The 21,194-nt window shown below is 36.4% G+C and overlaps 1 protein-coding gene across 7 annotated transcripts in view; it reads left to right on the top strand.

Moving 5' to 3' along the window:
• Ddr (discoidin domain-containing receptor 2) overlaps nucleotides 1-21,194 on the top strand; it is a 277,582-nt gene that overhangs the window by 147,253 nt on the left and 109,135 nt on the right. For all 7 annotated transcript variants that reach the window (XR_013037762.1, XM_076530266.1, XM_076530265.1 and 4 more), the window contains one exon: nucleotides 2,793-2,895. Coding sequence is in view for 6 of the 7 variants with exons in the window: in XM_076530266.1 (XP_076386381.1) it covers nucleotides 2,793-2,895 (103 nt within the window). In the remaining variant the exon portion in view is untranslated. The remainder of the gene's footprint in view (nucleotides 1-2,792; nucleotides 2,896-21,194) is intronic.

The raw sequence follows: 21,194 nt of genomic DNA, 5'->3' as shown, positions 1-21,194 counted from the left end.
CTTGTCTGATCACCTAATAGTCGTACACCACTTGTCTGACTACCTATTGGTCATATTCTACTTGTCTGACCACATATTACTCGTACTCCGCTGGTCTGACTACATACTGGTCATATTCAACTTGTCTGCCTACACACTAGTCGTATTCTATTTGTCTGACCACCAACTGATCGCATACTATTATGCATATTTCGAAATTTAGAAACTTGTACTTGCTCACCTATCACATGGTTGAGCTGATCATATAATAGACTTATTCTACTTGTCTGACCTCTACTAGTTGCACACTGCTTGTCTGACTACATGCTGGTCATACCCTACTTGTCTTATTACATACAGGTTGTACTACTTGTCTTACTACATACGGGTTGTACTACTTGTCTGGCTGCGTACTGATCGTACTACTTGTCTGACCGTATACTGGTCGTATTCTACTTGTCTGACAGCCTACTGAGTCTGCTCCTCTGACCATATATTTCGGTACATCCTCAAATCAGTATGTCTCCAAATCACTACATCCCTAAATCGCAAAATATTAGTAAACCTGCCCACTTTTCTGTTATCATTGCATTTATCTATAATATAAATGTTGTTAACTGATGAATGTCTTCCCATAATTTTTTTATTATCAAAGTGAACACATTTTTCTTTTTTAATTCACACCAGTAAGCAAGAGAACTCAATATCTGTCCGTAATTCGTCAAGTTCGCTCTTTAAACCAGAACCGAGGATTATCCGGTTGAAAATGAAACGTTAATGAACGAGAAACTGGCGACTATTTTGAGGCACGAATTTTCGTAATGGTAGGATTTTGACGAACCATCGAGACGGTGTATATAGATATATATTTTGAACGTGTCTCCTGCATTTGCTTCCATTTAGCGAGTGTTTCGATATTTAACGAGGCAATTAAAAGTTGATGGACGGCGAATAAATAGGCTATCGATGAATCGATTTTATCGACTCGGTAATTTGTTTCAAGCTGTGGGTGCTATGTAGGGTTATTGGGAGTGGGTGGTTGTAGAGAATTTTAGAGAATTGAGGAGGTTCGGATTTGGTAATGATGGGTATAGAGAGATGGAAATTATGTTGAAGGACTTATTTAATTAGTTTGTTTTGTAAATTGTGCTTGTGAAGGAATTCAGGAATTTAGAGCTTGAGGATTTGGAAATTTAAAGAGTTAGGAGTTTTGTATTTTGTGGTTCTAGATAAGTAGGAATATAGAATCGTTAGAGTTTGTGGACTTGGAGATTTAGGAATTTAGAGTTTTGCATTTGGTAAGTTTCAGCAATATAAGGATTCGGGGATTTGAGAAATTGAAAATTTAGATATTTAAGGATTTAGAAATTTCATAATTTTCGAAATTCACAAACTTTGAAATTTGAAAACCTAGAAATAAAAATTTCAGGAATGAAACAATTACAGAAATGCAAAAGTTTCGAAATGACAACTCAGCAAAGTTGCAACCCATATCACCAATTAATAAGGCATCCAAAACACACCTCATAATAATTAAAAAAAACATCAAGTTGCCTTTTCACTAGAAACAATAACGTAACCTCGAAATGTAGCAGTCGGCGTGTACATAACAGCACGGTTACGATCACGTGAAAATTCTCCTGCGAAATCCGATGGAACACAAGTCGTGGCTGGCACGTGACATCGTTTCCCAGTGTACACACAAGGGACCCAATCGAGGTCCACCGGTGAACCACCATCGAACTTTTTTCCTTATTCTTTTACCGTCGTAAAAGTTTACCGTTGTATCTCGATGGTCATGGCAAGCGAACGAAGTGAAAATATCACTGCAGGTCAAACACAACCATAACCAGCTATAAATAACACCTTGCTATTTTACTCTAACCTTGTTACAATAACTTTATTAATATTAACTATGAATATTAACTATTAATATCAACTTCTTTGTTTATATGCTTCTACTCGTAGAAGCATATTTTGCATACTCTATTCAGATCACGAAATGGAAAATTTATATTCAGTGCACAATGTTGGATTAAGCTAAGTTTCATATGGAACCACCTGTTTGGGCGGTCTTAGGATCTGCTGTAGAACGAGTCTACAAGTCGACGTGATCAGATAAGCCACACAAAGGAGATGGATGATCAAATAAGTCCATGGGGAGTAATAGATAGTTGGATAAGTAGAACAAGTTATACGAACCGCATACAGAAGATGAACGATCAAACAGTAGAATGGGAGTAGGTGGTCAGACAAGTAGAAATGGCCAATGTATGGTCAGACGAGTAGAACCAGTAGACTGTCAGAGAAGTAGAATAGGATCAGTATGCAGCCAGACAAGTAGTACGATCAGTACGCAGTCAGACAAGTAGTACGACCAATATATAGTCAGACAAGTAGATTATGACCAATATGTGGTCAGAAAAGTAGTAGGACCAATATGTAGTCAGACAAGTAGTATGACCCGCATGTATCAAACAAGTAGTACGACCAGTATGTAGTTAGAGAAGTAGTATGATCAGTATACAGTACAAAAAGAGGACATTTTGAGCTGCGAATTTGTCCCCAAGTGGAGAACTCAGCAATTTAATAATATATCAATTTGAAAACCTAAAAATTTGTTAACATAGCGACTTGAGAAATCTATTCAATCTTCCCAATTATACCCCACCTCTTCCAAACATCTCCGCCTCACACGCCAACTCATTCATTGAAATTGGTAATTACCATAATCCCAAGAACAGGAATTTCCCTAAATTGATTGCGCCGCCGAATTCTCGTTCTCTAATGCTATTTCGAAATTTCCTTTTCAGGACAATGCAGCGCAGCATTGGGCATGGAGAATGGCGAAATACCCGATGAAGACATATCGGCCAGTTCCATGTACGATCCCAGCCTTGGCCCGAAACATGCCAGGTGAGTGAACAATCATATCGGCGAAATGCTCGATTACAGTTGAACAAGTTCACTGTTCTGATCCACCATGGGGGTTTCTTGTTTCGTCAAGTACTGTTTCTAAACAGCGAAGCAGGTTTACGGGGGTAGTTAATTTGGTATATGCGGATATATTCTCTCGGTGCTTCATTCAGGGAGATTCATTTTAATTCATTGTTACGTTGCAGTAATATTCCATTTTTAATATTGCGAAATTTTTTATTAGACTTGCTTTGCAACGTCTGTAATTTAATAACTTTATGTAATTTAATAACTCCAGCGTAAATTATTAATTGCACGACCTCGATGCAGATGCTCGGTAAAAATAATTTACCTTAATTTAGAATTGAAGTGATTTAATTACAGTAGCAAATATATATTCACATTTTTCAATGGAGATATTTGAGACCACTTCATTGTTCAGTAACTAAATTTTACTTCAATAAAATAGTTGTGATTATAAATTGATAATTAAGAAAAATGTAGAACGCGGTATCAGAGATTAATATTTCTTGAGAAACAATTTTGAATCAATTTTTCAGTTAATCAATATCACTTAAGATAGATATCACTTAAGTACCCTGTTATTCAGAAATAAGATTACAAGTTTCCGAAAGTAAATTGCAGTAAATTTGTTGGTAAAGTTAAGCTCAGTTATAGTGAAACACCTTGAACAGAAGATTCGGTTGATTGCACTCGATTGTACAGTTTTACTGCAGATTGATACGAACGCGAAGGACCTTGTTTAAAACTTCAGCTGCTCGTCGAAGCTGAAAGTAGAGTGGATAACAATGAGAGTTCGTTAGCGATGTAATAAACCTTTCTCTAGTTGATGTTCTTATAAAATGAAGTTCGAGAAAGTGTTCCGAGTACTTTGACACTTTCAATATTAACCTACTGAAACGACACTGGTGAATATCGGGTTTCAGAATGTCACTACGGTATGCTGCGCTCCTGTCAATATCAGTGATCTTTCATTTTATTTACGTGAGTATGAAGTTTGCAGTTTGGGGAATTGGGAGTTTGGGGATTTGGCAAATTAGGAGGTTGGAGAATTAGAAATTTGGAATTTTTGAAATTTAGGAATTTGGGAATTTGGAAATATGGGAATTTAGGAATAGGAGAATGTGGGAGTTGGGGGATGTGGGAGTTGGGGAACGTGGGAATTGGGGAATGCTGGAATTGGGGAATGTGGGAGTTGGGGGACGTGGGAGTTCGGGAATGTGGGAATTGGGGAATGTGAGAATTGGGGAATGTGGGAGTTGGGGAATGTGGGAATTGGGGAATGTTGGAATTGGGGAATGTGGGAATTGGGGAATATGGGAGTTGGGGAATGTGAGAGTTGGGGAATGTGGGAATTGGGGAATGTGGTAATTGGGGAATGTGGGAATTAGGGAATGTGGGAATTGTGGAATTGTGGAATTGGGGAATGTGGGAATTGGGGAATGTGGAATTGAGGATTGTGGAATTGGGGAATGTGGGAGTTGGGGAATGTGGAATTGAAGATTGTGAAATTGGGGATTGTGGGAATTGACAAATGTAGGAATTGGGGGACGTAGGAAACCTTCACATTCGCAACCTTTCAAATCCGCAACTATAAAAAATTAAAAACTGCCTATTTATAAATTCAAAAAATCATAAATAGCAATCTCTCCAACCCTGCATCTAGAAATATGTAAAACTCATGAGTACTTATATATTTATAAATTCATGCATCCTATTCAAAGCTTATCGTAAACGAATAATTAAGGTGAAAAAAACCTGCACAAAACTAACAGAAATCGCGTTGCATTAATCTACATCATTTATTCCAAGTTCTAACGCACGTTAAAAATTATCAAAGCTCAGAATTCAGCACAGGAAATGATAAGTTATCTGCGACTTACAAAAATGCCACAACTCAATCGTCGTCACCTTGTTCTCCGTGTTTGTACAATTAACAAATTAAAGTGACTCGCGATTAAATACACAAGTCGGTTAAACAACGTTTAAGCTGCAAAATAAAGCTGTCGACTTCAACTCGATAAGAGTAAGTCGAGCCCTTTAATCGCATCGAATTTCTTTCTATTTCGCGATCTGGGTCGCGTGACACGAACGAACGTTTCAACGGCATAGCTGGTTGATATTTACCGAGTTCACTAAGGCGGGTTTATTTCTTATTACAAGGGCTAGATTAAAATCGCCAGGTTGCCCTAAGGGCAGTTCGAGTCTCGTGTCGCATTAAAATTTTAAATAGCACATGGCCTGGAAAGCAAGCTTGTAAAATTCTGTTATCGAGAGCTGGAACGAATATCAGATAACCTGCTGGCGGATGTGAACGAACAAAAAACTCGACTTGTAACCTGGTAATATCGAATTAATCGCGTGTACGATAATGTGGAACGAGTGAAAAGGGGGCAGAAAGGGGTGGTTTGCTAGGCGACGTTCGTTTTTATTGGTTTACAACCTGCTATATATATAATAGTCGTGGGCTGGGTTATACTCTATGTTGAAGAACACTGTGGCAGGTAGAGAAATATATTTTAGGTTTCTGGATCTTCAAGTTTTAAAATTTTTAACTTTAATTCTAGTTTTCAAAGTTTATGTAACTTTATTTTTATTTTATTCTACTTGTCTGAGCATCCTTTGGTCATAATCTACTTGTCTGACCATAATTTGACCACAATCTACTGGTCTGACCACTGTCCGTCCACTATCTACTTGTCTGACCAGTTTCCTGTCCATGTGTCTTCATTTCTGATCGTCATACTGATCATATTGTACTCGTCTAACCACCATACCGACCATACTCTACTTGTCTAATCACTGTGCTGATCCTATTCTACTTGTCTGACTACAACACACCCTATTCTCCTTGTCTGACCACGACACTGACTCATTCTACTTGTCTGACTAGTGGCTTGTCTGTATCTACTTGTCTAGCCACCACATTGTCCCTATTAACTTGTCTGGCCACGACACTGACCCTATCTACTTGTCTGACCACCATACTGAGCCTATCTACTCGTCTGGCTACCAGACTGACCATATTCTACTTGTCTGTCCATTTTTGTACGTTTCCCTGTTCTTCAACATGTATCTCCAAACAGTCTGAACCGAAGTGGCTAAAATTTAGAATCAAGAATTCTAAATACGCAAAGTTAATTCGGTTGCGATATTTCGCCCCAAAAATTGGTTGTCGAGGGTGAAAGTGCATGAAAGCAGTAGCTTTTCTCTTCTGCCACTAGATGGAAACACGACGGAAGAAAAATCGAGAATCCAGATTAACCTTGATACACTCGGAGTGGAGCGTGTCCGTCGTTTGTCAAAAAGAGGAATCGTCTTCCTGACGTTTTTACTAGCGATATTACGATCTTGATTCGTGGCGGACGCCGGACGCTTGACAGCCAAATCGATTCGGCACATTTACGAAGCCGGGCAATTTATGAGGGTCGCTCGTAACGCGCCACGGAAATGACTGTTCGATGTCTGTTAATAATGCGTCTGTGATATCCCCGTTTCGTGATATCGAGAGTAGTGCAGAGAGAGGTACGCGAGTATCGTTTCCAGTCCTCCTTTTTTTTCTCCTATTTTTTCTTTATTTCCCGATAGCGAGCCATCGAACGGGAAGTTGAAACGCGGTCCGGGTAAATGCAGCTTCGCATGAAATCGGGTTATAAATTTTGAACGGCGAGTTAACTTACGGCGAAGTACTGTAATTGATATATAAGAGAAAAAAAGGTGAATGTGATTGAAGCTGCTTCCGCCGATACGTACGACTGTGTGCGCACCTGGAGAGTTGCTTTCGCTTATTCACTATCATCCGTCATTGTCAACCGATACATATTTTCATCCATCTTCTTTTTACTTCCGTGATAAGGAAGTACGAGGAAGCGTACTCGAAGTTGGTTTAACTGTGGTCTCGTGTCATTCGCGAATTTTATTATTGTATGTGTATTTGATGCAATTTGAGGCACTGCAAATTTTGCAGTTTTGATATTGATGTGTTTAGAAGATTGGGAATTTGTGATTGGACTGATCACATAGTAGTTTTAATCTACTTGCCTGGTTTCATACTAATCGTACTGCACTTGTCTGACTACTCGTTGGTCGTATTCTACTTGTCTGACTATATGCTGGTCCTATTCTACTTGTCTGACTGCACACTGGTCCTATTCCACTTATCTGACTCTATTATGCATTGGTCCTATTCTACTTGTCTGACTGAACACTAGTCCTATTCTACTTGTCTGACTGCACACTAGTCCTATTTTACTTGTCTGACTACACACTAGTCTTATTCTACTTGTCTGACTGTATTATACTCTTGCCCTATTCTACTTGTCTGACTGCACACTAGTCGTATACTACTTGTCTGACCACCAACTACTTCCATTCTATCCATCATTTGATCAATCTACCTTCTTCGTGTGGTTTGTCTAACCACATATTATTCTCGTTCTGTTTGTCTGACTACATACGACCATTTTCTACTTGTCTGACCACATACTTCTTTTTCTACCTGACAGTCCACATGATCTCCCACTCGTACAATTGCATACTGGTCATTTTCTACTTCCCCGACCACAGACACCCCAGACAGGAAATTAAACTTTGACACTCATCACTTATGAATATCAAAGCTAAATATCTCGACTAAATTGTCATCATGAATGAAGTATTAACTCAAATTTTAGATGACATCAATATTATATTGTCTAGCTCCGTTGCTAACCTTTAAACAATTTATTTATGTCTCAAAAATATTCGTATCGGATATACCAAATTAAGGAGAACGACGAAGAATATTTATAGTAGTAAAAATAATATAAACATATTAAATATGTAACTGTCTTTTCCTACTAATCTTTTCGTCTCCAGTACAGCCAAAAATATAGAACACCCAATTTAAACTGCGAACACCCAGAATAAATAGCTGCTAACGATTCCATCAAACCTCCGACATCGTCGTTTAATTATAGCGAAACCTTTGATAATTACCCGAGCCGGCTAGACCGTTCAATTAACTACATAAGTCCGAAGACGACTTATTTGCGGATTACAGTCCGGATTTATACACGATCGTTTTTGGCTAGTTGGTGAATATATATGTATATGTTGGTGCACGAGTTCGGTTCGATGTAACGGAGGATAGAATTGAGGGAACCGGTGGGTGTTGGTGGCAAAGGGGTAGCAGAGGGGTGGCTGACGGGAGGTGAACTCGACCCCTACAAATTACCTCCAATTTCGTGTAAATTCCTCGTTCCTGCCTCAGCATAATACCTGAATTAGGACGGCCAGCTCCGGCTCTTAGGCGGCAATAAATCTGTATTAGGACGAGGCGTTGCTCCTCTTAGCAAAAGGGGTGCAACGCCCCCGATGCTGGCTGATTTTTCACGACCACTCGTCCGTCTCGATCTCTGCAACTCTCTTCTTATTACAGATCATTATACTTGTTCTCTGGTTCGATCTCATACTAATTCTGTGATTCCCAAATCCACAAATTCTCAAATTCTCAAATTTCCTAATTCTTCAATTTCCAAATTGCCAAACTCTCAAATTGCCAAATTCTCAAATTTCCAAACTCTCAAATTTCCACCTTCTCAAATTTCCAACCTCTCAAGTTTCCACCTTCTCAAATTACCATCTTCTCAAATTTCCAGCTTCTCAAATTTCCAAACTCTCAAATTTCCACCTTCTCAAATTTCCAAACTCTCAAATTTCCACCTTCTCAAATTTCCAACCTCTCAAGTTTCCACCTTCTCAAATTACCACCTTCTCAAATTTCCAGCTTCTCAAATTTCCAAACTCTCAAATTTCCACCTTCTCAAATTTCCACCTTCTCAAATTCCCAGCTTCTCAAATTTCCACCTTCTCAAATTTCCACCTTCTCAAATTACCACCTTCTCAAATTTCCAACCTCGCCAAATTTCCACCTTCTCAAATTACCACTTTCTCAAATTTCCACCTTCTCAAATTCCCAGTTTCTCAAATTTCCACCTTCTCAAATTTCCACCTTCTCAAATTACCACCTTCTCAAATTTCCAACCTCTCAAATTTCCACCTTCTCAAATTACCACCTTCTCAAATTTTCACCTTCTTAAATTTCCACCTTCTCAAATTTCCAAATTCCCAAATCCCTAAATCCCCAAACTCCCAAACTCTAAAATTTCCAATTCCCCAAATCAGAAAATCCTGCACCCCGGATAAAAGAAATCGTCAGGCTTTGCAAATCACGGCGCAGTTTTCTTTTCATGTAAATCGTGCCTGTAACTTTAAGCAAGCGACTCATACGACACGAACCGTGGCTTTTGTCTTTCGTAACAAACAATGTCGCGTTCTGTTCGGGCGTTACAACTCTGACCCATATTTCGGCTTTGTACGGCCGGGCTTTCTCGATTTTCCAGCGTGAAATATGCACTACATTTCCATCGCATTGTTACCGCACAAAGGTCCGGCAGCGTGGAAGCGACGTTTTTGTAATCGGCTAAAAAAATGTTTATCGAAAGGACGCGTGAAAGGGGGATCGTGTTTGCCGTCCACTCGCCGTGTAAACCGAGTTTCACGCTGTGCTATCGCGACCCTCTGCTACACGCTCGACGTATCGCGCGGAATTCCGCGTCAACGTTAATGGAACCGTGTCTCCGAATTTAATTCCTGCTCTCTGTTCTGTCCCTCAATCTTTTGCACGTTCGTATACGATTTCATCGGTGCATTCGACATACGCTAACATGATCCTTACATTATACTAATTTTTATTAATTTGTATTAGCACAATAATATTAATTTTAGGGGAGGTATTTTCTAAATACCAGCAACTGATGAATTAACTTATGAAATTTCTATTATTAAGAGTTTCATATTTTTCTACATTTTTGTGTTTTGTTGTAAATTATACCAATATTTGTTAATTTGTATTAGTACAATTATGTTAATTTTAGGGGAGGAATTTTCTAAATACCAGCAACTGATGAATTAACTTATGAAATTTCTATTATTAAGGGTTTCATATTTTTCTACATTTTTGTGTTTTGTTGTAAATTATACGAATCTTTGTTAATTTGTATTAGCACAATAATATTAATTTTAGGGGAGGAATTTCCTGAATACCAGCAACTGATGAATTAACTTGTGAACTTTGCATTATTAAGGGTTTCATATTTTTTTACATTTTTTTGTTTTGTTGTAAATTATACCAATATTTGTTAATTTGTATTAGCACAATAATATTAATTTTAGGGGAAGAATTTCCTGAATATCAGCAACTGATGAATTATCTTGTTAACTTTGCATTATTAAGGGTTTCATATTTTTTTACATATTTGTATTTTCTATTGTAAATTTGATGTAGTTGATTTATTTTAATTAATTTGATTTTAACTTATAATTTCTTTCCGTTTTGAAATATCTGTCTCATTTTTCTTAGTTCAGTTGAATTTTTTAGTCGAAAGAATTGTTTTAGAGTAGACACATTAAAATGTTTCAGGTTCTTTATATTTTAATATAGTAATTGATTTTATTGTGACATAATGAGTGTCAAAATTCATAGCTGATATTTACATGCACATTTAATAATTTCATACTTGCACAGATATTTAGTAATTTCATACTTACACAGACATTTAATAATTTCATACTTACACAGACATTTAATAATTTCATACTTACACAGACATTTAATAATTTCATACTTATACAGACATTTAATAATTTCATAGTTACACAGACATTTAGTAATTTCATACTTATACAGACATTTAATAATTTCATAGTTACACAAACATTTAGTTATTTCATAGTATATAGACGTTTAATAATTTCACGATTACATATGCATTTAGTAATTTCATAATCATATAGAAATTTTAGACATGTTGGAATGAATTCAATGAATAAATCAATAAATACAATCTTACTAAATAATCAACAAATATGAACATACTACTATAATCATTTCTGTTATATCAATTTCCGAATTCATACCCTACACTCCCTTCTGATAGACATTTACTGAATTCTTCCCGAATATCTAATAACAAAATGAAGTTCACACAAGCTCTCATAACGAATCGTTTGCCAACATTCACCGAATAAAAATGTCCTCGACCCCTCAGAATTTATGCGACAAAACGTCTCGTCACGCGACGGTTCATTCCTAGACTCTAATGCGAAATATCGAGAGACATCGTGGCACGGTACCTGGTCGCGGAGAAATAAAAAAATACAGGAAGGTAGGGTGGGCAGGGTGTAGTTGTCGGTTCATAAATCACTGAGAGGTCTGGGAGGGGTGCAGGGTTTTCGAATCGTAACAAAGTGGAAGATAGCCCCGGTTCGAAGGCCGGGAGAATATGGCCACCATTTTTCGTTGGCTTCGTCCGCTGAAAGCGCACGTAACGGCGTAGGACGTTTTATGTCTGCGTGATTCCGTCTTTTCACTCCCCACGTCGAAGATTTTGGCCTGTCACGCTTAAAGCCACCCCCCGTTTTCCTTCCTGCACGATCTCACGCTTCCGCGATCTCTCTCTCGCCCTCCGGGCAGCCCTTTTGTCGCTTCTCCTCCACCCTGCGTTTCCCCTTTTTCGTGCCGGCTCTAAAGCGATACGAATGGCCACTACCCTGGCCACGAAAACGAAAACTTTTTCTTCGTCGCACCTATACATCGCCTTTAGACCCTGTGTCCTTATCGATCCCGTTTTTAACAACCGACGGACCTCGCAGTAAACCCTTTAACCACGATCTCTGGTTCCGGCGAGACGCACCCGTGAATGCAACGCGGAGACGAATTTTCGTGGATGAAATCTAGCCCTTTACTTTGCGAAATTGCTGGGTTACATGCTTCTTTCTGCGAGGGGAATTTACGATCATATCGGGGATTTCTAGTTCTTTCTGCTATTTCGACGTTACACCTGCAGTTCAATTTTCTACGTGTCCGATGAGATCTCGGGGATGTAAAGTTTCGCGACCGGCAACTTCTGACCATACTTGGACTTGCGCCGGAATCCCAAGAAGGGATAACTATGCGAACTGCTATCTTGTTCGCTGAGTTACCGAGTAACTATCGCAATTTGTTCGCGTGCTATCGGTAATCGTTGGAACTGGCTAATCTCGTGTTAAGACTGCAGATATTTGATACTGCAAGATTTTGGACGTTCTTAGTATTTTTCGTGTGAAGAAACATCGATATAGATTTCATATTGAGATATGCATTGATGTACACAGAAGTGAATAAACACCATAAACATCTGATTAATGATATACAATTTTTGAGACTGAAAACTCTGATAATTGGCTGAACAAATTAAGCTGCTTAACAACAGCTAATTAAGCAGAGTAGTAATTTTGAATAAAAGATACGTGGCAAGTCACTTTGAACACTTTGATAATGAACTGAGCAAATTAATTAAGTGGTTAGTTAACTAAACACTAGTTAATTAAACAAAGTACCATAATTTTAAATACGAAACTTGGAGCAAGTCACTGTGACCACTTTAATAATTAGCTGAGTAAATTAGTTGAGGGGTTTGTTAAATGAACACTAGGTAATTGAACAACGTAACATAATTTAGGGTAGGAAATCTGAACAAAGTCATTTTGAGTAGTTTGATGATTAGATGAGGAATTTAGTGATTAGGTAACTAAGCACCAGTTAATTGAACAAGGTGGCACAATTTTTATTAAGAAACTTGGGCCAAGCAGATTAGTTAAGTCAGTTAAATGAACATCAGTTAATTGAACAAGGTAGCATAATTTTTATTAAGAAACTTGAAACAAGACATTTTGACTACTTTGATAACGAACTAAGCAGATTAGTTAAGTCAGTTAAATGCACACCAGTTAATTGAACAAGGTAGCATAATTTTTGTTAAGAAACTTGAAACATGACATTTTGACTACTTTGATAACGAACTAAGCAGATTAGTTAAGTCAGTTAAATGAACACCAGTTAATTGAACAAGGTAGCATAATTTTTGTTAAGAAACTTGGATCAAGACATTTTGACTACTTTGATAACGAACTAAGCAGTTCAGTTAAGTCAGTTAAATGCACACCAGTTAATTGAACGAACTAGCATAATTTTTATTAAGAAACTTGAAACATGACATTTTGACTACTTTGATAACGAACTAAGCAGATCAGTTACGTCAGTTAAATAAACATTAGTTAATTGAATAAGGTAGCATAATTTTTATTAAGAAACTTGAAACAAGACATTTCGACTACTTTGATAATGAACTAAACAGATAAGTCAAGCTAGTTAAATGAACACCAGTTAATCGAACAAGGTAGCATAATTTTTATTAAGAAACTTGAAACAAGACATTTTCACCACTTTGATAATGTGCTAAACAAATTATATAATTATTAATGAAATATACAACCAACTGGTGCAGTTAGTTAAATGAACACCAGTTAATTGAACGAGTTAGCATGATTTTTATTAAGAAACTTGAAACCAGACATTTTGACCACTTTGATGACTCAATTAAAAAATTAGTCAACAAACCATCTATTAAACAATATCTCAAAGAATAAATCCAATACAAATAAATCTACATTTCCATCAAAATAATAAATCTACGTTTCCAAGAGTAAAATAATTCATCCCCACAGAAATTTTAACCATACATCCAACAGAAAGTAGAAAAGAAAATTGAGAAAATTCAAGAAAAGTTTATGCACGTTTTCCGGATTCAAACGTCAGCCATGCATTGTTAAGCAACCGTTATCTTGAACAACGAGTAAGAAAGGAACATTCTTCGCGACGGAGCGCAGAGAAAACTGCGAAACGAGTTCGACCATGGGTTCGTCCAGTTAATTGTGCAAAAAACGCAAACTGACTTATCGTACGGGAGCGATAACCCACGAACGGTGACCCAGTTGCATTTTAACGAGTATGTTAATTTAAAGGAGGCGAAGCGTCCCGGGTTAAAGCGCTGCTGGATGTTATCATGGTTAAAACGCTGCCTCTTTACTGCCTTTTAAGAACAGACGACATAACCGATTTCATTCGACTAATATGCAAATGACTGATGCGTACGTATCGATAAAAACGGAGTTCAAATTGTTTGCTGTCTTTAATCGACATTTGAGACGTTATTTCTTATTTGCAGGTAGTTTATCTTGTTATTATTTACTTATCCACTGTTTGGTTACTGGTTTGGTTTGATTTTTCTTGGGTTAGTCAAGTTTTATTAAAGGAGCAGTTGTAACCAAGTTTTGTTAAAGAAACACTTCCTTCAAGTTTTACTGAAGAAGAAATACTGGCAAGGATGTTTAAGAAGATGTTTAAGGAGAAAAAGATATTGAAGAAGAGTATTTGTAAGGCACTCATGAACTGCTTTACGCCAAATATAAAATACCTTTTCTTACAAAAATACCGCTAATAAATCACATACCCCATTTATCAATCCTCCACATAAAATAACTTGAACCACCATCTTGTTATACCATGTTAATCTAAGCAGCCACAAAGGAAGTTAAAGAAAGAATCGATAAAGCCCAGCAAAGCGAATGTCTAGAACAGTAAGACGTTTAGAGAAGTGGCTGAAAAATAATCCTTGTCGACTTTATTCCCGAGTGATCAGCGGATAATTTGCAATCATTTGCAACAATCAATTGAACGCGTAATCTCCGGGTCTCGAGTCGAGTGGCGCAATTACGATAAGAATTTCAGCGAGTTTTCGGAGCGAACCAGGTTGGATAAAGGAACCTCTCGCAGCGATGAAGCTTGAATGCAGAGACCGAGGAAACAAAGAGGCTCTGTCCGGGAAAAACGATGAAAGCGGTGACTTTTATGGATAAAGGATTTTTAAGGGTCGACCCGGTTAATAGTTGCCGATTGATCTTCGACGTTATACTGTGTGCTTTGTTTTTATGGAGCATCGACGGGGTGGACTTCGATACACTTTGACGGAGTTCGTTAATAACGCACCATCGTTCCTGGCTTTATATCTGTAATTTTCTCGTTTATGCAGAATCTTATTTTCTTTTATACATTGATGGCAATTTATTTTTAGTTGTTCAGATTTTTGAGGTTGGAAATTAAAGGTTTAATGATTTATTAATGTAGGAGTTTAGGGATGAGGAATTTGGGAATTGAGGAATTGTGACAATTTCGTAATACTGAAACTCGGAAGCTGGGGAATTTTTGTTTGGAAATGTAGAAATTTCAGAATTTAGGAATTTGTGAATCTGAAAATTTCAGAATTTGAGAATTCGGGAATTTGGGAACTAGGAAATTTTGGAACTAAGGAATTTAGGATCTAGGGAATTTTAGAACTAGGAAATTTTGGAACTAAGGAATTTAGGATCCAGGGAATTTTGGAACTAGGGAATTTGGGAATTAGGGAATTTGGGAACTAGAGAAATTTGGAACTAGGGAATTTGGGAATTAGGGAATTTGAGAACTAGAGAAATTTGGAACTAGGGAGTTTGGGAATTAGGAAATTTGAGAACTAGAGAATTTGGGAACTAGAGAAATTTGGAACTAGAGAGTTTTGGGAATTAGGGAATTTGAGAACTAGAGAATTTGGGAACTAGAGAAATTTGGAACTAGGGAGTTTGGGAATTAGGAAATTTGAGAACTAGAGAATTTGGAAACTAGAGAAATTTGGAACTAGGGTGTTTGGGAATTAGGGAATTTGAGAACTAGAGAATTTGGGAACCAGAGAAATTTGGAACTAGAGAGTTTTGGGAATTAGGGAATTTGAGAACTAGAGAATTCGGGAACTAGAGAAATTTGGAACTAGAGAGTTTGGGAATTAGGAAATTTGAGAACTAGAGAATTTGGGAACTGGAGAGTTTGGGAATTAGGGAATTTGAGAACTAGAGAATTTTGGAACTAGGAAATTTGGAACTAGGGAATTTTGAAACTAGAGAATTTTGGAACTAGGGAATTCTGGTGCTTGGGATATTGAGAACTAGGGAATTGCAGACTTTGAAAATTTACCAATCTGAAAATTTAATCAAATTAAAAATCATGTTTTGAAATGCATTTATTTATTAATTTGAAAAATTAAGAATTTTTAAATTCAAGAACGTGAGAATCATATTAAAAATAATGTCCGCAGAAAGCTTGCAATTGCATTTATTAATTCGTTAAGTTTTCCTTCTCCGGTCATTGTCGCCTCAGCATTCCATCTCTCATTTTATCTCCGCTTAATACTAATTACGAAAGTCGTGTTTTCTGTAGCGTAAATTATAAAATCTCTCCGTAACTCCTCTCATCTCTATCGGTATAACAAAATTAAAAAGCTATTAAATATACAAATATGTAAGAATTAAAATGTACACCGCTTAAAATTTTATATGGTTTCCTTCCTTATATGTAAGTTTCATTCTTGATATAACGAAAAATCGTTATAGCGGTTGGCATATTTAATTTAAAAGGAAATAGGAAGCGAAATGGACACGTTCGTTAAAACTATTTTAACGACGGTGCTTATTGCGGTTTCTGATCTTTCCGCTATTTTGGAACGGCAAAAGATTTATCTGAACGCTGTTGGTGAACAATATACGGTTCAAATAACTAGGTCGCTTGGATAATAAAAGGGTCCACGGTTTTAACCAGTAGATTCAAGCATGAAATTTTCATCCTACTGATTTCAATCTACCGAGTGACGTTGAGTCCGATAACAAAAGCTCGGCGGTGAACTCGTTAAGTTCAGATAAATTTACGGAGCTGAGTAGTCGGATTATGTGGACGGAATTTTATATGTTAATATAAAAACGACTCTGCCCTGTACAAAGCCGGAGTTTTCAGAATTTTTCACCGACACAATTTAATACTAATTAGTACTAGTTATTACTTTAATTACCTCGGTCGTTACTTTAGATACGTTAATTAAGGTGAAAAATTTACATACGTGTTTCTAGTGAAACTTTATAATGTCACTGAAATAAATATTTGTTTGGTGTTATTTAACGATGGTTTAATAGATTTAATTAAAATCGACTTGCAAATATAATAACATAGTTTGAATTAAAAATTCAAGATACAAATGAAATGCAAAATAATAGATGTTATATAATTAAATACTGTAGATGTTACGCTGATAAATTGTTCACTTGTCCAACATTTAGTGAGTAGATTTAATTAAGGTCGACTTGCAATATAATAACATAAATTGAGCTACGATACGTTATATAGAAAAATATAAAATATGGCGCACAAAATTTGAATTAAAAATTCAAGATTCGAATGAAATGCAAAATAATAGATATAAAATATATAAATACAGTAGGTGTTATTATACTGATAAATTGCTCACTTGTCCAACATTTAGTGAGTAGATTTAATTAAGATCGACTTGCAATATAATAACATAAATTGAGCTACGATACGTTATATAGAAAAATATAAAATATGATGCACAAAATTTGAATTAAAAATTCAAGATTCGAATGAAATGCAAAATAATAGATATAAAATATATAAATACAGTAGGTGTTATTATGTTGATAAATTGCTCACTTGTCCACCATTTAGTTCATTTATTTCCAAATCAAATTTTGATTTCATAAATTCAAAAAAAAGCAATCTTACCTCTCCTTCATCCCACTTAATAATTTTATTCATAACATTTATTTTCACATATCAGAAATCAGAAATCGTTTCACATATCATCCTAGAAGCGTTCATCTCAAGTATAAAAATCATGTACTTACAGTAATGTTCATCAGCGTCCATATCAGAACCATAATAGTGATATCAGTCGAATAAAATTGAGGAAAGCAATTTCGCTGATGGAAAGCGTTTTACCTTTTCTTCCGTATTAAGTATATAATTTTGGGTAACCGTGTGCAATAACCGAAAGCCGGACACTTTGAGGGTAGAAATTCGTGGGTATACTTGAACAGGAGCGTGCACGCGATGCATATTCACGCGACAGTCTTTACCTACGTTTCGATCCAGTTTCACAGGCTCAAATATTGACGTACACGTACAAAAACAACGCCCACACCCCCGGAAAGTTCGATTTCGTTGGGGGGTGTGGAAACTTTATAGAAAATTCTATCGCGGTATCTGGGTCGCTTTGACGAAAGGCAACGATCGAACGACGACGTTACACGACTGAATTTTTCCGATCCCCTTAGCGATCCTCGATCAATTGTATCACGGCAGTTTTACGGGACGTTCATTCTTCTCCGGGGCAGCTGAATTAGAATTTTAAAAATCGGGAATGCTAGAGATATCGACGGGAACACACGACGAACTTTACGATCACCCGGTGCATAAAGAACGTAAAGGTTCGTCGTGCTTTTGATTTTATTTAAGGTCAACGTCGTAGGTGGATGACCGACGGTTATTGAATATCAATAACGCCACGGTAAATCGCCTGGATATCGGCGTTCTTCCTCGGATTTTTCTACGAAAGCGACCATACGCTATTCGAATATAATGCACATCTGAATTGCTATTGATGCTCTATGGAGAATATTTTTAATCGTTCTGATAACTTTATTTTTGTTAGACTTAATTCTATTGTTAGACATAAATCTGAAATTAATGGTTTTATTTAAGTTTTACTATTTTTTTATTTAAGTATGCAGACTCTTGCGAAGATACCAAGAGAGCTTCTTGATTTACATTCATAAATATACATATTACAGATGTAAAAGATATTTTATAATGTAAGTCTAGAATTTCTGTTTTAGACACTGGTGAAGTAAATTTTATAGCTGCAGCTAGGTTATGTTCTATCTTATGTTTTATAATTTTGTGTCGTTTTTGTTTTAGACATTAGTGAAATAAATTTTATAGTTGTAGCTAGGTTATGTTGCACTTCATGATTTACACCTTAGTCATATAATTTTGTATTAAACATTTCAAATTGATTTTATTAATATTCTTAACTGTCTTTATCTTAATAATCTGCACTCTAATGTGCCTAACTAAATACATTATACGATGCATTAATTTATGTACAATAAAGTCTGACCTTTGGCTTGAAATGTACAGTGACGTTGAATTATACCAATCTGTGTTTACAAAGTATGTTCATTAAACGAAACTTCTCAAACATTTTATATTCCCTAAATAAAACTTTCGAGACTTTTGATGTTCGCTAAACGAATCTTCCTAAACTTTTGATGTTCAAAGGAAACTTTGGAACTCTTCAAATTATTAATCTTCACTTGGATGAGTCAATGAATTTTGTCAAACGAAAATATAAAAATAAAATTCGCGAAAATGTAACAATTTTATAAAGTGAACATTCTGTATTACTACACTATTTTGTAATTCTGTTATAACATATGGTAATCTTACCATATATTGGTTGTAATGTCAGCCATGATGCGTTGAAGTTATAAGTGAGGTTAGGAAACTCCGTAAACATAGTATTGTATTATTAATACAATATAAACTGTTATTTATTGTAAGTGATAGATAAAAGATGTTATTGGTACTTTCTGCTGTCTTACCGTTTTCCTTGGTTTTGAGTAACGAACGAAAACCGTATCGAGATATCGAATTTCCATGGCGAAGTTCGGCAGTCGATCCGCCTCAGGCTGGTGTTATTCTGTCGTACGAAGCGAGGAGAAGCGATGATAACGAAAATCTATTTCGTCGTTTCCGCATTTCGTGTCGAGCGTGTGAACACCACCTCTGCTTGTATACTTGTACAATATCGTTCATAACTACTCGGATATTTAACAATCTTCAAGCGCCACGAATATTAAATCACTTCTCTCAAACATTAATTCTTCGATTCGTCCATTTTCTGATTTTACTTGAATCGTCACTTCTTTCTTTCATCAATTTTATATGTAAAGTTAAAAATTTAACTTGTGCACTAAAAAAATGTATTTATAAATTATATAAATTATACTTTAATGTATAAATTATTAAAAAATTGTTATACCGAAGTGCAAATACTGTTACATTGATGTATAAATTATTTGGGTAGAATCGTGTATATGATGTTGCCACAATTTTCATTAGAAATTTAATTTAAATTTGTTACTAAATTAACTTCAATCAATAACCTCGAGCGCAACAATATCCAAATTAATTAATGTAGTAATTTGAAGTTGAGGTTCAAATTAATAATGTACCATCAAAATAAACTGTGTACACACGATACCCATAAATACATATATAAATTTATACAATAATAATTTGAACGCATCTCCCTACTTCCTGAACTTCCCTGATTTTAAACGAAAAGAATTTTTGCCCTGATACAAATCTTCCTTGACCCATGATCACCAGAATATTTGCCAATACTCTTTTCAAAACGTTACATTCAATTCTGATAAACAATATAGTGCTTCTAGCAATAAGAATTCTTGCGAAAATAGCCTCCGGATATTTATGAACGATAGTGTACGATATCTGCAGCAAGTTTCGTGCACGTTCAGTCTCGATTCATCGGCCACGTATCGAGCGTTCCGCGTTTCTCTTTATTCTGTTCTCCGTCGACGTCGTCGCGGCACCGTGAACATCCAAGACGAAATTCTCGTTAGCGATAAACGCGAAATTCTATTTGCAATCATCGGTGACGCGACGCGTCTGCCTTATCGAGTTCCAGCAGCTGCTTCCGCGAGTTTCGAAACCCGGCTGAAACTCTCCCGCACCGGTGTCTTCGAATTCGTCTTCTTCTCCTACTTTCGCGCCCGCCTTCTCCTGTTGTTGTTCGCCGATCGTAACTTGCCGTACGCTCCAATGGCGAAATTCAATTCCTTGCGATTCGGCCCGTGATTTCGTTTCGTCCTACAAATCAACGGATACGAGAAGTTATTCCCTCATTAGGATTCTTTGATTCTGGAAACTGCGATATTTCGAAGATTACAGAGATATTTTACTTAACCTCTTAACCTACAATTTTCTGAGAGGGTGTGTCATTCAGAACTCAGTGATTAATGGTACTATGTGGAGACAAGTAAAGAAAATTGACAGGTTTTGTATTCTACGATACTTGATTATGATGACTGTAATTAGACGTGCAGCTGTCTCAAAGACTTTGAACTGTACTCAAAATTTAAGTTCAGTGAAGATACGAGACTGGTAGTCAGATATGAACTGTAACGTCATGAGTGTGACATTGTGGAACAAGGGTTAAGAGAATATATCAATGAGCATTTGTAGACTACTTAGGTTTAGTATGTAAACCTAACCTAACTTTATTCCAATTTCTCCCCTGATCCAACCTATTTGCGTTTCTAATCTTTTCCTACATTCAACCTAGTAGTGCATACCATATCCACAAACTCACATCTCAAACTAATCACCCAAACATCGACTAAAAAATATTTGTCTAAAAACTTTCTCCATCACAAACTTCCTCCATCCAACCTTT

The sequence above is a fragment of the Megachile rotundata genome, chromosome 3 (assembly GCF_050947335.1).
Source record: "Megachile rotundata isolate GNS110a chromosome 3, iyMegRotu1, whole genome shotgun sequence".
Taxonomy (NCBI): Eukaryota; Metazoa; Arthropoda; class Insecta; order Hymenoptera; family Megachilidae; genus Megachile; species Megachile rotundata.
This window is presented reverse-complemented; position numbering and strand designations above follow the sequence as displayed.